We start from the raw sequence: 19,720 nt of genomic DNA on the forward strand, positions 1-19,720 counted from the left end.
ATCGGCAACCTGCTCTCTGTAAGTTTGCGTTGTCACCGGCTGCTCTCAACGGTGTTTGCTGATCTCTAGTGCCCTCGTTTTGCTCTATAGTACAGAATTCCTTTAGGGACCTTAAGTATTCACTGTGCTCCAGCTTCGCTTCACACTAAATGTTGTTTACTAGGCTGAGTCCTGTTTGCCACCTACTTACCCTACATCTTCCTGGAAATTGTACTTGGGATGCTAAAAACAGCTCGGAGCAGCTCATGCCTGCTCCATCTCATCACTGCTACCTGCCAGCGGTCCCTGAGCCTCACACAGGCAAATTATGAGGATGCAGAGGCAGAAACTGCCTCCTGCTGCAGGAGGAGCAACTGCTTTACCCCTTGTGAGAGACTCAATGGTTTTCTCCTCCGCTGAAGGAAGTGTATCATGCTCCTTTCTGACCAGCTGTTTCAGGAAAAATCCCTCTCTAATTTAAACATGCTTTCTATCAGATCCATCTCAGTTAGTTGCTAAAACTTAGTTAAGTGCAAAAAAAAATATTCCCTTACCTTTCTGTAGGAAAAGATAAAACTACTTTTCTATAAGAACAAAAGCCTTTCCTGCTTCTGCCTCTACAGGATCCCAAAGCTCCAGTCATATCACAGGTAGTGAGCCAAGGTCTTGTCTCTTCACACTTTCTCTGGTGGGGCCATCCAGCTACACCAGCGCTCTACATAGAGCTCATCCCTTATAACACAAAACAATTGAAACAAAAGGCCCAGAACTACCTAGCACACCTCAATAAAGTATGACAAACCCCCCCAAAAAAACGTCAGAGAAGTTTATCTAGGAAGCAAAAGTACAAAACCACACACTTGTGAAACCCATCTGTAAAAGAGTAACGCTGCCCTGTAGTAAGTTAAGGGGAGAAATTATTGAAGTTTAGCAAACGGGACACTATGCTTATAGTGTAAGGCAATTGCTAACTTCTTTAGATCTGTTCCTGTTCTCTGCCTTTCCTGAATTAGACAGTGGTATCTCTGTAGCTTCTTCTTTAGGCTTTTATTTATCTCTAAAAAAACACCTTATGCCTCAGGTGCATACACAAACCTAATTGTACAATTGCTTGCTTTTTGAGAGACGAGGGAAAGACTATTTTACTTCCCCACGATCTTTTTAGAAAGCAAACTGCAACCTGCAATTTTTCACTGGCAGCACTTTAAAACAGAGGGCATGAGAAGAGCTTTATGCTGTGTCCTGCAGGTTAGCAGATGTGAGCTCTGTGACACAAGGGTGGGAGGCAAATTCCAGAGCCGATGGTCTTTCTGTGATAACAGCCAGTGGCTGCTGCCCAGACACTTATTTCGGAGGGATGTGGCGCAGGTGATGCCCCTCGCCACGGCGCGGGCAGGGAAGCAGCTTGGCAGGGAGCAAGACCCAAAAGCATATAGGATCCATAGATCAAAGTCAACACCTCAAATAGGAAGCTAACGCAGCTCCTCCAGAGCTGTCGCTCCTGCAGCTGAAATCGCGGAGCTGTTTTGTGCCCAGGTTCCATTGCCACCCTATGGAAGAAAGAAACCAGTGCACACATTTTTCTTTTGACACATAAAACGTGTGCCTTGCTTCACGGGGAATTTTGCATTCTTGCTTCTCACTGAAGCTCTGCCCTTTGCACCGGCAGGAAGGGAGGCCGAGCCGCCAGCCTCCCGCACAGCTCGTGTCCATGCGCTTTGTCAATGAGCACCGCAAGCTGCCTCTGCACCCTTCTCTCTCCCTCCCATCTCCCAGTGCCCAGGAATTGCTCTGCTCCGGCACCTGTTGGCCCTCAGGCAGGAGGGGGAAGGTCAGGATTTCGTGGTATTGCTGCCCCGTGCGAACAGCTGAGCCGCCGCTTCACTTCGCGGAGCAGTTCGTGTTCAGAAAAAAAACAGCGTAAGGGGTGCGTGAGGCTCCGACATGGCAGTGGACGTGCAGAGAACATGAGAGGCTGCAGGAACAAGATCAGGCCTTTTATTTTGGGGGTTCTGAGCAGAACTATTTATAAGCCAGGTCAGCGCTACTTGTTGCTTAGGTGACTGTTCCTCCCCAGGATAAGAATACTGCTCCTCAAGGCTGAATGCACCGCTTGTGTTTGAGCGTGAATGAAGATGAAGAACAGTAATTCGGAGGCATTTGTTCAAATCAGTTCAGCCCCCTGAGAATGACATATTCCATAAAGTAACCTCCCTAGGCCAGTGTGCGTGGCTTTGGAGGAAGCTTAAGCTGCAGAGCACTTAGCAGAGACTTAAGCAGAAACTTAAGCAGAGACTTGACTGCCCCTTTCCTTCTCTAGGCCCATACCAGCAGATGTACTGTCAGGTTCATTTAAATGCAGGAATAACATCTCTCCTGGGTAAAGAACAGAAATCTGCAAAGACTAGATAGAAAACCACCATTTTGGGGTGTAGGACTGCTACTTTCTAGAGCTGCTGAAGTTTGAGGGGGCACTCTCATTCCAAACCCAGCAAGGGATCTGTGGACTTTCCCATATCAGTAATGGGAAGTGAGAGCAGAGTTACACGGTGCCCAAAGTGCCATCTGCATTTTAGATTGCTCCTGAGCCTATGTGGGTGAGCCTATGCTACCCTCGTGGATCGCCTTCCTACTAGAGATTTGCAATACAAGTAAGAAATGAGAGATCTGAAACAGTGATGAGAAGCAGAACCATTATAATGAACAGTTGAGTGTGTGATAAAAGAATACTGTATGTGTAATCACTTAATTTATACTAATTGCCTGGGCTGAAGGGAGCTGGTGGGCTCTTGTGGGCTTGAGCCTTGTTATGACCACTGAAAGCTTTGATTCCTGAGCAAAAAGTGTTTTGCTGCAGAACCAGTGGCACCAAAGCTACCGATCGTGACCTGAATGTTGGTGCTGCCTTTCATCCTCCAGCCAGGAAGCAGCTTTACTGGCCTGATCTTGAGGGTGGCCTGGAGATCGCTCTAAAAACGTCGTCTTAAGTCCAGAGAGAAAGTGCATAGAAAATTCAGTGTCAGTCTCTCTATCAGCAGCTCTCAGACCCTGGGAAGTTGAAAGGTTTTGGCTCCTGCCTTTGCTTTGTATTCGGCCATATTAAACTCGCTTTTTTCTTTGGTTGAAATTAGTCAAGGAAATGTTGGCTGAATCGTTCACTGAGCTAAAATTGAGATTCAATTGAGTTCCACCATGATGGGAGCAAAGAGCCCCCGTGCAGCGTGAGTGTGAACGTGCTGCTCTGATCACAGTCACTAATGACACTCTAGACGTGCTCTATAGAGAGAAGATACAAAGGTGACCAGAAATCAGAGTCACTCCCCAACTCCCATCCCCTTCACTGTTCAGCTCGGTGCACAAAGCCTGTTTAATTGAGCTTTCACGCAGGGGGGTGGTATGAAATTCCGCTCTCTCAGATCAGTTCCTTAAAAGCAGCGGAGAACAGTATACCTCCGGAAAAAAGCCCATATTGCATTATAAAGGTAAAGATTCATAGAAGACTTCCCAGTACCATCATGTGGCCTTATCTTCAAAGCGGGTTGGAGCCAAATCAGTCCAGAAACGCCTGGGTTAGTCCTCAGCACGGGGGAGCCTTTTTCCTCTGCTTTTTCTCCTTCCAAGCTCCGGTGAGCAGTTCAGACTCTTTTTTGGAAACTAACACTAAGCATCCTATTTCCCATAGATACAGCATACAATTATTTACAAGGGACATAGATTAATTTCCCAAACTAAGCAATTAAACTTACTGCATTTTTTCCCCCCTCCTTACAATAAACAGGAAGCCTGTGTGCAAGGCACCCTTTCTGTGGGTTTTATGGCCATTACTTATGTTCCACAGTAGGGGAGAAGAGAGAGAAGAAGTAAGTGTGGGCCTGGTGGGAAGAGTTGGCAAATGCAGAAATATGATGAATGAGCTGGAGAGATTTAATTTCTTACTAAATTCTCTACAAGCTGTGTAACCTTTCTTTAGCTAAACAATTACTCTAAAAGGCAATGATTTTCTGCGTTTTCATTGAAAAGTCTTCATAATAACAATGGCCTATGTTCTCCTTCTTGAAGAACTTCTGCCAAAAACCAGTTTTCTTTTTTCCATTCAGCAGGAAACTTTCTTTTATTTTTATTTTTTCAATCTCATGTTCCCCGCTAACATGGATTTACAAGGCCTACCACTTACTGCATGGGGCTGGGAAGAAGCTTCCCCTCAGGCCAAACCGTTCTGGTCCGTCTCCTTTGGAGGGGTTTTTGTGTCTTCCTCCCAAGAGGAGCGCAGTTGCTGTCAGAGACATAATACCAGACCAGTGACCATTTAATCTGACAAAACATGATAGTTCCTGTGTTCATAGGTACAGAGGACACAGATGGGGTCTCGCAGATTTGTTTTTCAATGGACAAACAGCAACTTTTTCTGCTGTTGTAATGGGTGCAGTTGAGAAGGGAGAGCAGGTACTGACTTTGGCATGGTGGGGGAGAGTCATCAGCTCTTTAAATTCATCGGCCATGCTGCAGACATGATTAATTTTTACAGTGAGGGTGGTGAGAGCCTGTCCCAGGTTGGCCAGAGAGGTGGTGGATGAACCATCCCTGGAGACATCCCAGGCCAGGCTGGACGGGGCTCTGAGCAACCTGAGCTGGTGAAGATGTCCCTGCTCATGGCAGGGGTGGCACTGGGGAAGCTGGGAAGGGCCCTTCAACACAAACCATTCTGTGATTCTGTGGAATCAGAACGAGTGCAGGTCCTCTCTGAACAACAGGGCCCTGTGACCAACTGGAGTATTGTGAGGACCTTGGAGATGCAGCACGGGCAGAGTCCTGCTGCAGAGCTGCACGTTTGTTAGATGCACGCATGCATACGAACACACACACACAAATCAAACAAACAAGTATAAGGCAAGATTATAGTTATGTGCCTCTTACTGCTTTTACTTGACTTGGCCGATTTCCCGGCCACCCCATGCCCGCCCCCGGCCTCCATCGCAGATAATGCTGTATTGGATTAGTCTGCCTCACTGCGGCATCAGGTCCCAGATCGATTTATTGACTCTGTCAGAGTGGCTAGTACAGTAATTGTTACAAGAGCAGAATAGAAAGCAAGAATGTGTCCACATAAAATATAAAAATGACGTTTTGTTCGTTCTTTCCTCTTTTGCCCTATAGATCTTTATGTGTTTACACAGTGGAGAGCACTTTACTTAAGTTAATCAGCTCCTTCTACATTATTAATTGCGACAGTTAGGGTGCTACATGGCAGCAAACGTATTATTGAAAACATTGATCTCGCTCTCACGGCCTGGACCCGAGTAGGTTTTGTATTCCTTCCCTCCTTTTGCAAGTGCTTTAGGGTGCTATCACATCGCATTTCCCTGACTGACAATACGCCATCGATGCCATTGATTTCAGAGAGGGGCAGAGAGACGTACATGAGAAAGAAAGGATCTTGCAGAGGTTCAGCGTGTTCTGTAGGCTTGGAAAGGGGTTGTTGGAACTTGGTAATCACAATAATTACATGCCTGACCTGATTTCTCTATTTTGTAAAGAGTAATAATTGAAGAGTTGAAGTTGCCTAAGTGTTAAAGATTTGCAGAGATGGCGTGATGAGACCTTTTAAAGTGCATGTAGAATGTATACACTTAAAAAAAAAAAAAAAGGACATACTGACTTTTTATAAGGGTTTTGGAAGTGCCTTTGAAAGACATTTCGTGAAAGTTCAGCTTTCGCAGCTGATACCTATACGAGCTCCATAAATTCCACACAGTCTGACAAACTCCAGTCCATGTCACATGTGACCTGGATGGAAAAGGTCAGCAGCTGAATTTATGGCTTTTGCATTTACTGGAACATTAAGATTTTTTGCCAACTGCCATATATACTTTTTAACAGTTCTATGATCAAAGGATTAGGGCCACAATCTACAATGAAGGTCAAAAATGAAAGGCCACGGTCCCTACATCCCTCCCAATGGATGGGCATTAAGCTACCTCTGTGCTAAAAATCACCTCTGCTTTATGGCCTTAACACAGAGGTCAAGGAATAAATAAGCTCCAGAGGTGAACACCTTGCAAAATAGACTCTCTTGCTCTGAAATTAATACTAAATTCCATAAGAAGGGGCCAAGAGATGAGAAGCCATTTCTTATTAGAGGACTCTCCAGTTTGCAGCAGATTTCATGTACCTCCCCAGTCACGGGACTATCTCGGAGAAATATAAATAGCATACAGTGGAAAGATTTGGGCTTCAAAAGAAAAGCATCAGAACGATTGTAATTCTGTTAAAACTTGTTTATATTTTAAATTTAACAAGGGTTGTCTGTTCCTAGTAAGGATTACTAACAGTGTGCCAAATGGTAGCTTTCAAACTTTACCTGGTTTCAGTTCAGAACAACGAAAGGCATCTTGGTTTAGGCATTTGTTTTTATAGTATATTCTGCTTGAACAGAGGTAGAACTGGAGAAGTATAAGCCAAACCCAGGATATTTTTAAAAAGAAAAAAAAAAACTAATATTAAAGAATCAAGAGGCTAAATGTGAACATGTCTTGTGGGCTTAACTAGTTAAGTTAACTAGCCTTTAGTTACTATGGTTATTAATATTCAATTTGAAAACAGTACTGACACTATAATCATAATATTTTCAGGCATATTCACTTGCATACCCCAACTCTTGCATCATCTGTACAAGTACTAGTTATTACACACTAAGAGATGCAACTAAATGTATTTCAGAAGACAATGAAATGTAATTTTAATTATGAGATATGAGTAACAAAAATCATTACCAATAAAATGCAGCCACCCTTTGAGGCTGAGCACAGTAATTTCTGCATTGCTTGGAGCAGCTTTATACAACTTTAGATATCCTCTTGCACTTTTACTGAAACGACATCTTTTTTAGTATGACAACAGAAGAGGCATCTTTTTTTAAAAAATAAGGGGAGATAAAGCTAGATATGAAATTTGCACGTGGGTTTGGGTTTCTTCGTCTTTACATATGCTAAATAATCAGATTTGAGATTTTGCAGGAACATTTTTACACATAATATTCCTTGTTTGGCTCTTCCCTTTTTTTTTGTGGAGCACTTTCTTCTGGTCTTTTGAGTTACAGATCATGGCTGTGAATCTCTGGTATTGGACCTGACTGTACATTCACTGAAGTCAATAAGAGTAGGAAATGGAAGATTTGGTATTGGCAGGAGTTTGTTTTATAAATATAACAATATTTTTGTTGAATTTTGCTTGTATTTTCCTTGCAGCTATGCACAGGAGAATAAACCTACACTTTTTCAAATGAAGGTTAAAATTCAAGTTTTCGTTATGGCGAGGACTTGTAGTGCAGTCATCATTTATCTCTAGAGTTTTTATTTTGTGGCTGCAGGCATTATCTCTCAGTGACTCCAAAGAAATCTTCCTTGACATAGAGATGGGTTTAGTTTGGGGGTTTTCCCAATTTGCTGGTCTTGTAGGTTAAATCTGGAAGTATACACCAGGTTATGTTCCCTCTAGTTCATTCCCAGCACGGAATGTTGTATTCCTAACAGCAGTAAGAAGGGCAGAATTTGTCCCAATAATTGTAACTGCTTTGTCAGTCCTGTTGATATTGCCAGAGTCCAAACAGGGTTCAGATTCTTCTCCTGGAGTCTTTTTAGGAATATGAGGGGGGGGTAGTACTGGGGCCAGTACTCAGGGGTCAGTACTGGGGCCAGTATTATTCAATATATTCATTAACGACTTAGACGAGGGAATAGAGTGTACAATGCAAACAGAGTGTACAGTGCAAACAATGATAGGACAAGGGACAATGGGATCAAGCTGGAACACAAGAGGTTCCACTTAAATTTGAGAAAAAACTTCTTCTCAGTAAGGGTGACAGAGCACTGGAACAGGCTGCCCAGGGAGGTTGTGGAGTCTCCTTCTCTGGAGACATTCAAGACCCACCTGGACAAGTTCCTGTGCAACCTCACTTAGGCGTTCCTGCTCCAGCAGGGGGATTGGACTAGATGATCTTTTGAGGTCCCTTCCAATCCAGAACATACTGTGATACTGTGATACTGTGATGAGGAGTAAAAGTAGTAACATATAGGGAAAGGGGGAAAAAAAAGACAAGGAGGGAGCTGTAATTCTCCATACAATAGAGCAGCTTACTTACTGAGTACAAAGAGCCACTTCTGTGCAGTATGTTTTCAGGGAAAAGCCTCACATTCAGTGACTCATAAAAGCGAAGAGGCACCTTTTGATTTTAAGTTCAAGGTTTACATTAGTAATTTTGTCTGTTTTCTCTGTTAGTATTAATTAAATTGAGATAGTTTAATTAGTATTACTAAATTTGATCATTAGTATTAATTCATTCTGCCTGCCATACTGCACAAATATGATGAAGCAGAAATAACTAAACTGTTTAATTTCGTCTCATTTAATGACTTTACACTCCACCAGGACTTCCATTGGCATCTCACAATATGTGTGAAAATTGCTCCGCACTAGGCCAAGACCCAACTCCCTTTAGCCAACCATGTCTAATTCGTCCCGCCTCATCCAAAGGCAGATCGTGTGCTTCCAAGGCTTCTCCCATTTCTCCACCAGAGAGCTGGATACCTGCAATGGCCGGGGTGGCCCTTCCTCACCCCGGTCACCCAGCTCCTGTGTCATCCCCATCCTGATGGCCCTGACAGAGCTGGACGGGACTCATCGGCCACCATGTCCCATGTCCCTGTAATGGGAGAAGTCATGGAGTCATGGAACCGTAGAATCATAGAATAGTTTGGGTTGGAAGAGACCTTTAAAGGTCAACTAGTCCCGTCATCAATCCCCCTGGTCGCACAGCCCAGGTGCTCAGCCTTCCACTTTTCTTAGAGGAGTTTGCTCAGGTTGGCAAGTTACAACAGCAGCAGGAAAAAGGCAAACATCAGAAGTTCCTGCGTTCAGGAGGGTTTTTCTGCTCAGCTCAATGCCCTCTTGGCTGTCTTTTTTTTAAGGGAAGTTTTGGGAAAGGGGATCACTGCTGGATTGATTCATTATTCCTCCAGCTCACCATCTACGTTAATTTTAAGTCAATGTGGCAAGAACACAGGAGTTGCCTCTTTGCCCTTATTCCTGTTAATTTGGACACTGGATTTGAACTCCTTGCCCAGTAAACCTGGGGCTTGCCAAAACCCCAATTCCTCTTCCCTTCCTGCAGTCTCTAAACCCCAGCCTTCCTTTGCTAACTTCTGAAATTGTGCTGTTGTGTCAGCCTCCTCATCTCAGAGTCCCCATGCTGTCCCTCTGACCCAGCATCCATCCCACCAGCCCCACCGTCCCCTGCCCCACAGCCCAATTCCTTGCCTGCGCCTCCTGACCCTCCACCGACCCTTTTTCCCCTATTTTTTGCCTAGGTTTTGTGGGGCCGCGCACGATGTCTTTGCTCTCATGGGGCTGCTCATTTATCTGCTTCACCCGCAGACACCCCATGCGGGCAGAGGCCGGGAGCTGGGGGCTTTGGGAGGGATTTCAGAGGGAGCCATCGCTCTCCCCTCCAGCTCAAGTTATTGTTTGCCCCCCTTGCTTTCCTCTTACACTGTGTACTCTAAAGCACTCTCAGGGCAGTCAAGAAAAGTGGCTGAAAACTACCTATTCTACCCCAAATTCTGCAGAGCAAAGAGCCCCTGCAGCAAGTTGCTGGCAGATCAGCCCATCCCGCCAGGACCCCTCAGCCCCTCATGTAGCCCCGGTCGCTCCATTGCTCCCACCAGCACGGGACTGGGAAGGAGAGTCCCGGGGGCAAACCCCCGAGTGTGTGTCTGTGTGTCTGTGTGTCCATGTGTGCGCTCAGCCTGTCTCTCTGCAGACGGAGCTTGGGAGGCCCAGGCTGGGGGTTGATTTTCTTTGGATGACTTTCCTCGATTGTCTAAAGCAATAAAAGTAAAGAAAGTTTGGGGGAAATGGTGGTTGCAGGGAGATTATTTTTGCAGTCCTGGTGCAGGCAAAACTCCTGAGGCTTCAGGGGAGTTTTCGCTTGCCCGAGGACTGCAGGAACTGGCTTAAATTGAATAAAACTGTAAGTACAGTATAGGGGACCGGGTAACAAGGAGTTCTGCAAAAGCAACAAAACCAGAGAGCACAATGAAGAATAGAGCGGGTTACGCCGCGGTGAAAGTATGTACTGGTTGTTATAACACCGTGCCTCTAGAATAAATTATGTCCCTTTAAAAAGTAATACTTTAACTGTGGAGCTATATAGAGACAATTAAGACGATATTGTTCTCCTCATTTCCCTCCTCCCCCCCCTTCCTCCCTCTCTCTGCAGTAGCTCTGTGGAAACTTTTAATGCTGCAGCTTGAAACTTGGGCCTCTGGGTCTAAAATGCCTGAGAAAGCACTGCGGGCTCTAACTGTAAAACATTCCTTCGGCGGGCCCTGGAAACAGGGCGCGCTGGCGCAGGCGAAGTTCAGAGGGATCACATGTAAATGAGGGCTGGCTGCAGACTCCCGAGGAGCGTTTTATTTCGCTTAAACCTGAACTTGAACTTGGAAACGCGCTGCCGGAGCCCGGGACAGGCAGACGGCGGCTGCGAGGGGCTGGGAGCCGGGGCTGCCGCAGGCCCCGTGCACCCACTGTCAAGGCTGGGGGGTCCCCGTGCACCCACTGTCGGGGCTGGGGGGTCCCCGTGCACTCACCATCGGGGCTGGGGGATCCCCATGCACCCGCCGTCGGGGTTGCGGGGTCCCCATGCACCCACTGTCAAGGCTGGGGGCTCCCTGTGCACACACCGTTGGGGTTGAGTGGTCCCCATGCACCCACCGTTGGGGCTGGGGGGTCCCTGTGCACCCACTGTCAGGTCTGGGGGGTCCCCGTGCACCCACCGGCCTCGTGCCATGTCCAGGGGCACAGGGATGAGGTGGGTGCTGTAGTTGCAGGATGGGGCTCACAGGCAGTTCCCGAATATCTGGCTTTTTTCCTTAGCAAAATGCTGGAAAGCCCCGTCTCAGCGGCGTGTTTGCCATCCCAGCTTCCACGGGAGCTCCCGGAGCAACGTTCTAAGTGGATCCAAGTCCCAGTGCACGCTTTATTTTGTAAAAGGAAAGAAATAAGTGAGATTTAACATCAGAAATGTTAAAGTGTTGCAAATTTAGCTGTGCTTCCAGCAGAGGAAAATACAGGGCTGTGTAAGAAGCGAGGCATAAAGTGCAAAATTTAAAAACCCCTTCGCAGCATATTTACTTTTAAATCACAATAGTAAATGTAAACCACGAGGCGGGCTTTAAAGTCGTCTTTTTTTGCTTCTTTGAAAAAATGCATACTGCCGTTTTCCCTTTCTCTTGCAAAAAGCCATTTATGTACCAGGGGATGCTGGTGACCGTCCCCAGGTGTGGGGGCAGAGGTGGCTGCATGGGGCACCTTCCCCCTCCCACAGCTGGACTTGGCTGCTGGGTCATATTTTGGTCATTTCTGATTACACCCGAGCAATTTTGGCTCCGTTCATAGCAAAACTTTGAAAGGATGAATGGGCAAAAAATAAAAAAAAGTCTTTTTGGCAGTAACTCAGGAAATATCTACAAAGATGTCCTTTCTGGAGCGAGATATTATTTCAGGGTTTGTGTTAGGATCATTTTTATTCTGTGACAGCACATAAAGGGAGCGGGACAGAGCAATGAGGTCTGGCATAGCTAAAATCCCGTCTGTGTGTGTGAGGTTATATAGTTTATCAATGCAGAAACCACCACGGGCTTTGAAAAGTAAACAGCTGGCTCGGGTCTACGCGCTGCGCCTCCGAGTTGTCTGCAGGATTTAAATGGCCAGCCTGCGATTTTTGGAGCGGGGCAAATATATATCGTTTTCCTTTTAAACATGTCAAAAGGTTTTTGCAGCCATTTGTTTTCTTAGTTCCTTTATTTGTTACAGTTTCCCTTTCTGTTTCGTTTGGGTTTATTTTGCTTTTACAAACGCCTTCACTGCCACCGGCAAGTCTAAAAAAAACCAAGTTTCTATCCGAGTCAGAAAACCTTATGGCAACGACAAATATCAGAGAAAGCCATCGTCTCTCTCAAAGATTTCATCTCACCGTCCACTTAATCCGCTTGCTGTACCTCAGATCTCAAGTAACTTTCATACTGTGGGCTCACTTTAATGGATAGAATCTATTTTTCATGAAAAAAGCAGGAAATAAGCTGTCTTTCGTACAAAGATTTACAAAATGTAATCATTGTTGAAATATTCTCTTTGAACTGCCTTGTCCGCAGGGGTGTCTGGCTCCCAATACCCCCGTTTCTTTAGAACACCCTTACAAGTTCTTCTGGTAGATCAGGTACACTGGTGGTTCTGGTCTTTGATGTCTTGAATGAATGAAAGAAAAGCATAATAAAAGAGAGCTGTTGATCAAGCATAAAATACTCTTTAAGCTGACAGAATGGCAGAGTTAACACATTCTAAGCTGCTTTTAGGTTTTTCCTTTTTTCCTCACATTTTCCTGTGCTTTGTGTACAGTGGGGGTTTTTATTTTTTGAAAAGTCTCTGATCTATGTAGTATGCCGTCCTCTAACAAAAACCAAAATGGGATTGTTTCTCTCTCTTTCTCCCTTTCTTTTTCCTCTCTCTGTTTCACTCCGCTATCTTTTTTGGTTTTTTAAACCAACAATGGTTACAGTTTAGTATGATTGCAGTTAGCTTGCAGCGCACTGTGCAAAGTTTAGAAGTTATTTTGCAGTTTTCAAAGTTCATTTATTAACAAATAAATGAACTTCTTTGCTTAACTACTCGGGAAACTGCAGGAAAACTGTAACTCGCAAAATGTTCTGAAGCAAAAGGAAGACCCTCTGTCTAAAAGCAAACTTGTAAACTGAAAGACGGACATAAAAATGACCTCATTGTGAGAGAACTCACTTTTAGAGTCAGAGAAAAGGGAAAGTTTTCTTCCTGTAGATCTAATTTAGATCTTAAGTTCCTATACATTATTTATACATCATATTCAAAGTGCCAGCCTACTCTGCTGGCTGGATTACATTTCAAACATTTGCCATTGATAAGTCTTGGCTGTATTATATTCAGGCTAAATGCGAATATGTCATAGCGCAGTCAATCTTTAATCCGCTGAGCTCCAGGTTGGGCAGCGGGGGGTCCGGCGCTCCGAGCATTGCTTTAGACTTGAGAAACATCTGGGGCCAGCTGGGACACTTTGCTGGAACACTCAGATGTCTGGAACAACAGCAGGAGTTACTGTACGAGTGTGTTTTCATAGGCTGGGGAGGGTTTGGGGTGACTTAGTTTAAAGACATGAGCTGTTCCCAACTTGAGGTTTGAACCCAAGCAGAAATCTTGCCTGAAGTGAGTTTGTTGGTCCCGGGAGAGAAGTGGTTTGGACTACTATACATTTTTAATAGTCAGCAGGCAGAAGTCCGTATTGCAAAATTATTGCACGTAATTTAATGCAGTTTGCCACAACTGGCGTGCTCGCAAAAGCTATTGGATGCAGAGCTACTGTACACATCGCCTAGAGACAAGTGTCCCTCTCGGGACGGGTTTTATCTTCCTCGAGACAGTATAAATATGCTCATAGTGGGGTGGGCGACTCTCTTGGGTGTGGATGTTGGACAACCAGAAGATTCACTCACTGTTTTATGTCCCTTTGGGGATGACCAACATGCTACTTGCGTCCCTTTTGGTATTTCATTTTGGAAAATATAATTACTAAATAATTAATCCCAGCTCTAAGAAAATAGCTTCCATAGGCACAAAGGTGACCTTGTCTTTAATATTCACCTTTTGGTTTACGCAGTAGGATCAAAATTTCACGCCTGGAGAAGCCCTGGAGAAACTGATAGAAAAGTGGGACCAATTCAGACGTGGGGTAAAGCAAAAGCAGTTGCTTTATCTGCAGGAGCCCTCCAGAAGTTGAATTGTTCTTGCCTTCACTCACTCTTTTGAAACGGCATCAAAGCCCCAATTTTGGCCCTTTGCTTTTAAATAACCCGCCGTAGGGAAGAGCCTTCCTGGGACCTCTGACAAGATGATGTCTAAAGGACCAGTTCGCTGCCTAGGTGTTTACATTCTCCTTTTATCTTTGCAACCAGAAGGACTCGTTACCTCGATTCACCTTCCCCAGGTTAACGTTTTTGATCGCCTTGAAGTTCTTGAGATGTATGAAGTGTCATCCCCGAACAAAACAACCCAACTGGTGGGCCCCGATGAATCCTCGCAGGTGCCCGTCGGCCGTGGCTCGGGTTCAGCTCGGCTGCTCAAACAGCCGCTTTCCCAGCGAGCAATAAAGCTGCAAGTTCTTTTTTTTGATTATTTAGGCTCTTATCAAAGGTGGATTTTCCCTCCGGGCCCGTGCAGTGAAAACTTCCTGCAAGCGCAGCCGTGCCCGGGGCAGCAACGGCCCCAGCACCGCCTTTGAAGTCCCGATGGCACCGACCCGTCCCGCCGCCGGGCAGCCGGATTGGGCTGAAACCTGAAGAAAACGGCTAGAACAGAGCAGGTCTTAGCCCAAAGTGGATGAGGTGAAGCAAAAGCTCCTACGTGTGGAGTTTGTCAGAGTTTCAAATGTGCGAATGTCCTTAAATAACCTACATCGCCCGGAGAAATGAGCCAACTGTCACACCCAGTTCTGGATTCCACATTAACAACCTCCTTCCGCAGCGTTAAACTTTGCCCTTGAGGACTTTTGTTTAACTTTTTAATTTGAAAAACAGATAGGGCCGCTTTACAACCCTCACTTTTTGTGCGAACTGAAAGGTCTCATTGTTAGGGCAGGAGATGTGCAGGTAGAAGTAAATTTAAGTAGTTTGCATTTGATTGCCTTTCTGGTTTGAAACACGTGAGCGGTGCTTGGGGTTCAGCTTGGGAGCCGGGGCTGAAACACGTCCCACAGGAAGGCTGGTTCAAGAACATTTTAGTAAACAAATGGGCCCGTTTCTGGGCTCCTGACACAGGCAGAAGCTGCTACCGCAATCAGTTAGGCACTTTGAGCTTTTCTCCTTTTAAATATCCCGATTCACAGAATGTTTCTGCGCTGTTCTTCCCATACAAAGGGGCCAATTGTACATAGTTGCCTGAGGATTTCTGCCTGTCTCTGCTATCTCCAGAAGAGCATAAGAAACAAATAGACTCGCGCTATCAAAGAAACTTAATTGCCATTTCAGACTTCCTGTTTAGGATTCAGTCAAGTAGATATTGTTTATGGTTCATAAAACCTTACTACTGTGAGGATTCTCAGATACTGGCAGCGCAGAGTTTCAACTTTCATGGTGCTGTAAATTAGGAAAAAAAAAAAAAGTGTGATAATACTCCTCCGAGAACAGTAAAATAGAGCTCTGCAATGGTTAAATGGAATTTTATAAGCACATTCGGTGTGGAACTGTTTTGCATTACATGAGTTGAATACCTTAGAGATGACACACATCTGCAGACACTTTATTAAATCCTTAGTCAGCACTTTTCAACCTGATGAGATTACTTCTCCATTTGACTGGAGAAAGGGAAGCGAAGATCTCGTGCTGGACTGCAGAATTCCTTCTGATGTTTCACCTTGAGCGCTGGGGAAGGACAGCGAGGTGCTCGGCAGGACGGTACAGACCCGTAGTGGCACCGACAGCTGTGTGACAGTCATTTTACCGAGCAGGACCTTGAGCGCCGGTGGATTCATTTAGCTCTGAACTCCCTGGGAGAAGAGTACCGCAGAGTAAATAGAGGGGAAATAAAATACCGGCTCTTTTATGAAAACGCACGGTGATAATATCATCCTAGCCGTATTGTGATTGTGCACATGATTTAAATGGAGATTTTAAATTAAGAAAGGCAATACGCCGTTCTCTGTCTGGGTGCAGTCGGGTAAGTTACAGAACACGAAGGGATAAAATGGATCAGGTGGTCACAGCGCCCTGAAAGAAGGCAAAAAATACTTCAGCCATCCGAACGTAGGGATCCAGGCTGCTTTTTTTACCCATCAAAGCCCCCTAATCATGTAAAAAAAAACTTGACAGATCTCAGCTATCAGAGCTTCAGATGCATAATACACTTATTAGACGTTTTCATTTGAGGCGCGGAGTCTCCTCTCCGCTTGCAGAGAAGTTTCACAGGTGCTTCAGGAGGACAATGGTGCTCTTCAGCCCTAATCCGGGAAGACTTAGACGTGTATAGGAGGCTTGAGGGGGATATGAGATCTTAATATTAAAATGATTAGGAGAAAAGGAGGATCATTCTGTGTGTGCGTTTCGGCTGTAAGACGCTCTAAATTAAACGGGTGTCCCGAGAGCGGTGCCGGTTGGATCGGATGGGTAAACGCGCTCGCTGTCTGGCTGTTCTGCTGCCTCGGCCCCTAAAACGTGTCACCCAAGTGGGGTTGCAGAGCGGGCGAAGTGGGATGCAGCTGCGGAGTTTGGGTCCTGTAGAGGCAGCTTTTCAGTAAAGGCGATCCGGAGCCCCAGCACGGAAGTTTAAAAAATAGCCGTGCGGTTTGGGTCGATCCTCTAAGGGTTAATTAAGTTTTTCATTGGTATTAAGGCCAAGCAGTGTCTGCAGGAGTCATATTGACACCCTAGTGCACGGTAACTCTACTCCTTTATTGACATGTTGCTAGTCAGGAGCACAATAGCACTCTGTGTCTGCAAATCATTGCTAAAATCATCTCAAGAAAAAAAAAGTTTGAAAGCCCAGCACTAGACAAAGGCCCCAGAGCTGCACTGCGCCGCTCAAAACTCCGGAGTCAGCAACTTCTATTGATTAAAAACTAACCTTTAAAGTAACTCGCAGAGTGTGTGGTTAGCATTTAAATTTAAACATGTCATGAGTTGATTTGTGTTACTGAATACCAACTCAGAAGGAGTTACATTCACATCAGATTTTTTTTTTTTCTAATTCCCTTAAGCAGCTAAAGTATTTCATGAAATGTCAATAGGGCAGGGGAGAAAAAAAAGGTGTTTTGGAGGGAGGGGACTCGCGCCCAGCCTCGCCGTTTCTTTTCCCATGCAAATAGTCACCCCAAAAAGAAAAGTGTGGGGAGCGACACACAATAATTAGACCTTTGTCTAACTTTCCCAAGTGCCAGAGAAAGACAGATTAATTAAATATACAACAGTGTTGGTTTTTGGAGTGGGGGTCTCTCTTGCTGTGGAGGTCATAAATTAGGCAGAATAAATACTTCAATGTGTTTGCAGCGGGGCTGCTACGTCAGAGCGGCTGGCGGGCGGTGGGAGGGCGCAGCGCGGCTCTTGCTAATGATAGTCACGTCTGGGGCTGTCTGGTTGCCCCTAGCAACGAGACATGATGTAACACCAGGATGAACTTGAACTTGGGGGACTTGAAAAGGGAACAATAGACCAGAGCAATCAATAAAGCCTATTTCAGTGAAGGATTACAGAGCCGCTCTGGGGTAACCTTGTCTGCAAGGCGCAGGCTGAATAGCAAGATGCGTGAAGGAGCGGCGGTGCCGCGGGGGGACGGACGGACCCACGGACGGACCCACGGACGGACAGACCTGGGGGACGGCGGCGGGGAGCCGGGAACAGCCCCACCTCTGCTTGCTTTTTGCCTTTTTTTTTTTCCTTTCTTTAAATCTCCTTTTGAAGGGAAAGAGGAACAGCGAGGCCTGAGCAGCTCCTGCCGGCCCGTGGGCCGTGTGGCCAGGCCAGCGGCGATGGGAGCCAACTGGACATCTGCAATATAGATCCGAGCTGTCGGCTGGGAATTTTTAACCCCTCTGCTCCCCGCCGGGGACTTCCACAGTTCCCAGCCTGACCAAAGACTGTCACGCTCAAGTGACAAGCGCCAGGGACGACCCCGCAAAGTTGGGAAGAGTTTTCAGGCCACTCAGCTCCCCTGCGCCCGCCTAAAATCTACAGGGCCCTGCAATCAGGGAGGGGAAAGGGACTTGGCACCATTTCACAAATTCTGCCAGAACTTTGCTCTGTTTATGAACTTTCACATATGAGAACTATTTTGTTTAATTGCAGCCTGCATTAAGTCTAAATATAAAATCTGTAGGCAATAGATGGAGCCGATATGGGACCGGTGTGTTTGTATTCAGAAGGGTGAGCGGAGGAAGAGTTGGTTAATGAGGTGTATTGGAAGCAGGACAACTTCTCCCATCGTGCTATTTATTTTACCGGTTCCTACCTCCGTGGCAAGACCACATAATCTCCAAGTCCCACATGAAACTTGCCTCAGAGTCTTCTGTAAATGTTCATAAATCCTCCCCGGGTTGATTATGCTATCAATCACGTCAGACGCTGAAAAGGGACGGAGGGAAAAGTTGGTAAAACTTGTCGTCGCTTTATATGTGCGCACATATGCACCTCATATATTACGGGAGCCGAAGTAAAAACGCGGGGTATCAGCAACGGCTCTTTAATACCTGAATCTTTCTTGTGTTACTTTACTTCAGGCTAAATAGTTGCCGCTTGTTGGTGTATTCCCACAGCAATATGTCACTGCCAAGTAGCATCCCCCTGCGCGTACAGCCCCTAACACTGCTCTTATTCATCCCAGGTTGGGGTCGGTGTGACCCCGCGGGGCCGAGCCGGGTCCCCGGTGCGGTGGCACTGCCCCAGCTCAGCACAGCCCACGCCGGCTTTCCCACTGCCTTTCTTTTCCTATCGAGGAGCGAAATTGCTCTCTGTGCCCTGGGCATCTGCGCGGTTAAGGACGGTTTTGTTGCGGAGCTGAAATCCTGGGGAATTCCCTCCCTTTTAGGGGAGTTAAAAAAAAAAAAACAAAACAACAAAACTTTTCCCAAAGAAAAGCTATTAGTTGAGCTCCACTTTTTGTGTTGAAACAAGAGTATGGCCAGAGTTACGGGACGTTTTCACTGATCCACTTTCTCCCAGATTTGCTTTATCCTGGCTTTTCTCTAGCGATCCACATTTCTCCTAAGAAAACAGCCCTGTTGTTGAATTTCTGTGCATCTGTTCCAGCGAGACAGTTGAAGCAGGGCAGTATAAAGCAACAGATGTTTATGCTGGCACATGCCTAAATACCCAAGAAAACCCCGACTGCAGGGTGATAAATGGTACAGAGAGACGAATGTGTATCGCCTTTTCAGGGGATTAGAAGAAAGTGAACCGGAGGGATCGGGATCTTCAAGCCACAATCTATTAGAAAGATTGATAACTTGTAACATGACATGACCCTCACCTTCATCTGTAGCTATGTCCAGTGACATGAAAAAAAAATATATTGATTTGTACAGTATTTTTAATTAAGCTTTGTAATTAGGTCGATTCGTCACAGTCTCAATTAGCCCCCCTCTTGGCGGAGGAGGCCAGCGGCGATGCCCGGAGCCCTTGGGGAAGCGGCGAAAGCGGGCGAGGGGTCTGACGGATGCTTCTCTTTCTCTTTTGCAGTCCTGGTACCTGGGATAAAAGTCTCAGCTTCCCACCACCCACCGGACAGACCACCAGACCCCTTCCCACCTCTGTAACACGGAGCAGCAGCATCGCAGCGCAGCGACTTCACATCGGAAGGGGAGGCGAGCAGACACCGACAGCAAACTCGTACATGGAAATGGCAAACGTTATGGTTGAATAGCAAAGGCCGTAACTTTTTCGAGATTTTAACTTTTATTTTGTTTCGTTTTGGGTTATTTTTTTTTTTTTTTAGACAACTTAGGACTGTTGTAATTTCTCCTATGGTGCTGGAAATGGTTGGGCTTCATAACTTTTGAAGTGTTTCATTGGTAGTGTAAGCGTTAGGTGACACTGAGTAGAACTAGCCTCTGCTGCTGCTTACCAACTCGCTGTTGTAACACACTTTCCATATGGAGCCTAACTGTTTTACAGTATCC

General features: G+C 45.8%; 1 protein-coding gene across 5 annotated transcripts in view; it reads left to right on the forward strand.

Moving 5' to 3' along the window:
• NFIA (nuclear factor I A) overlaps window positions 1–19,720 on the forward strand; it is a 245,510-nt gene that overhangs the window by 223,415 nt on the left and 2,375 nt on the right. For all 5 annotated transcript variants that reach the window (XM_080348450.1, XM_080348447.1, XM_080348449.1 and 2 more), the window contains one exon: window positions 19,281–19,720. This exon is cut by the window's right edge and continues 2,375 nt beyond it. In XM_080348450.1, the coding sequence (XP_080204576.1) occupies window positions 19,281–19,298 (18 nt within the window). In that variant the 3' untranslated portion in view covers window positions 19,299–19,720. The remainder of the gene's footprint in view (window positions 1–19,280) is intronic.

The sequence above is a fragment of the Nesoenas mayeri genome (assembly GCF_963082525.1).
Source record: "Nesoenas mayeri genome assembly, chromosome: 8".
In the NCBI taxonomy this organism is placed as follows: domain Eukaryota; kingdom Metazoa; phylum Chordata; class Aves; order Columbiformes; family Columbidae; genus Nesoenas; species Nesoenas mayeri.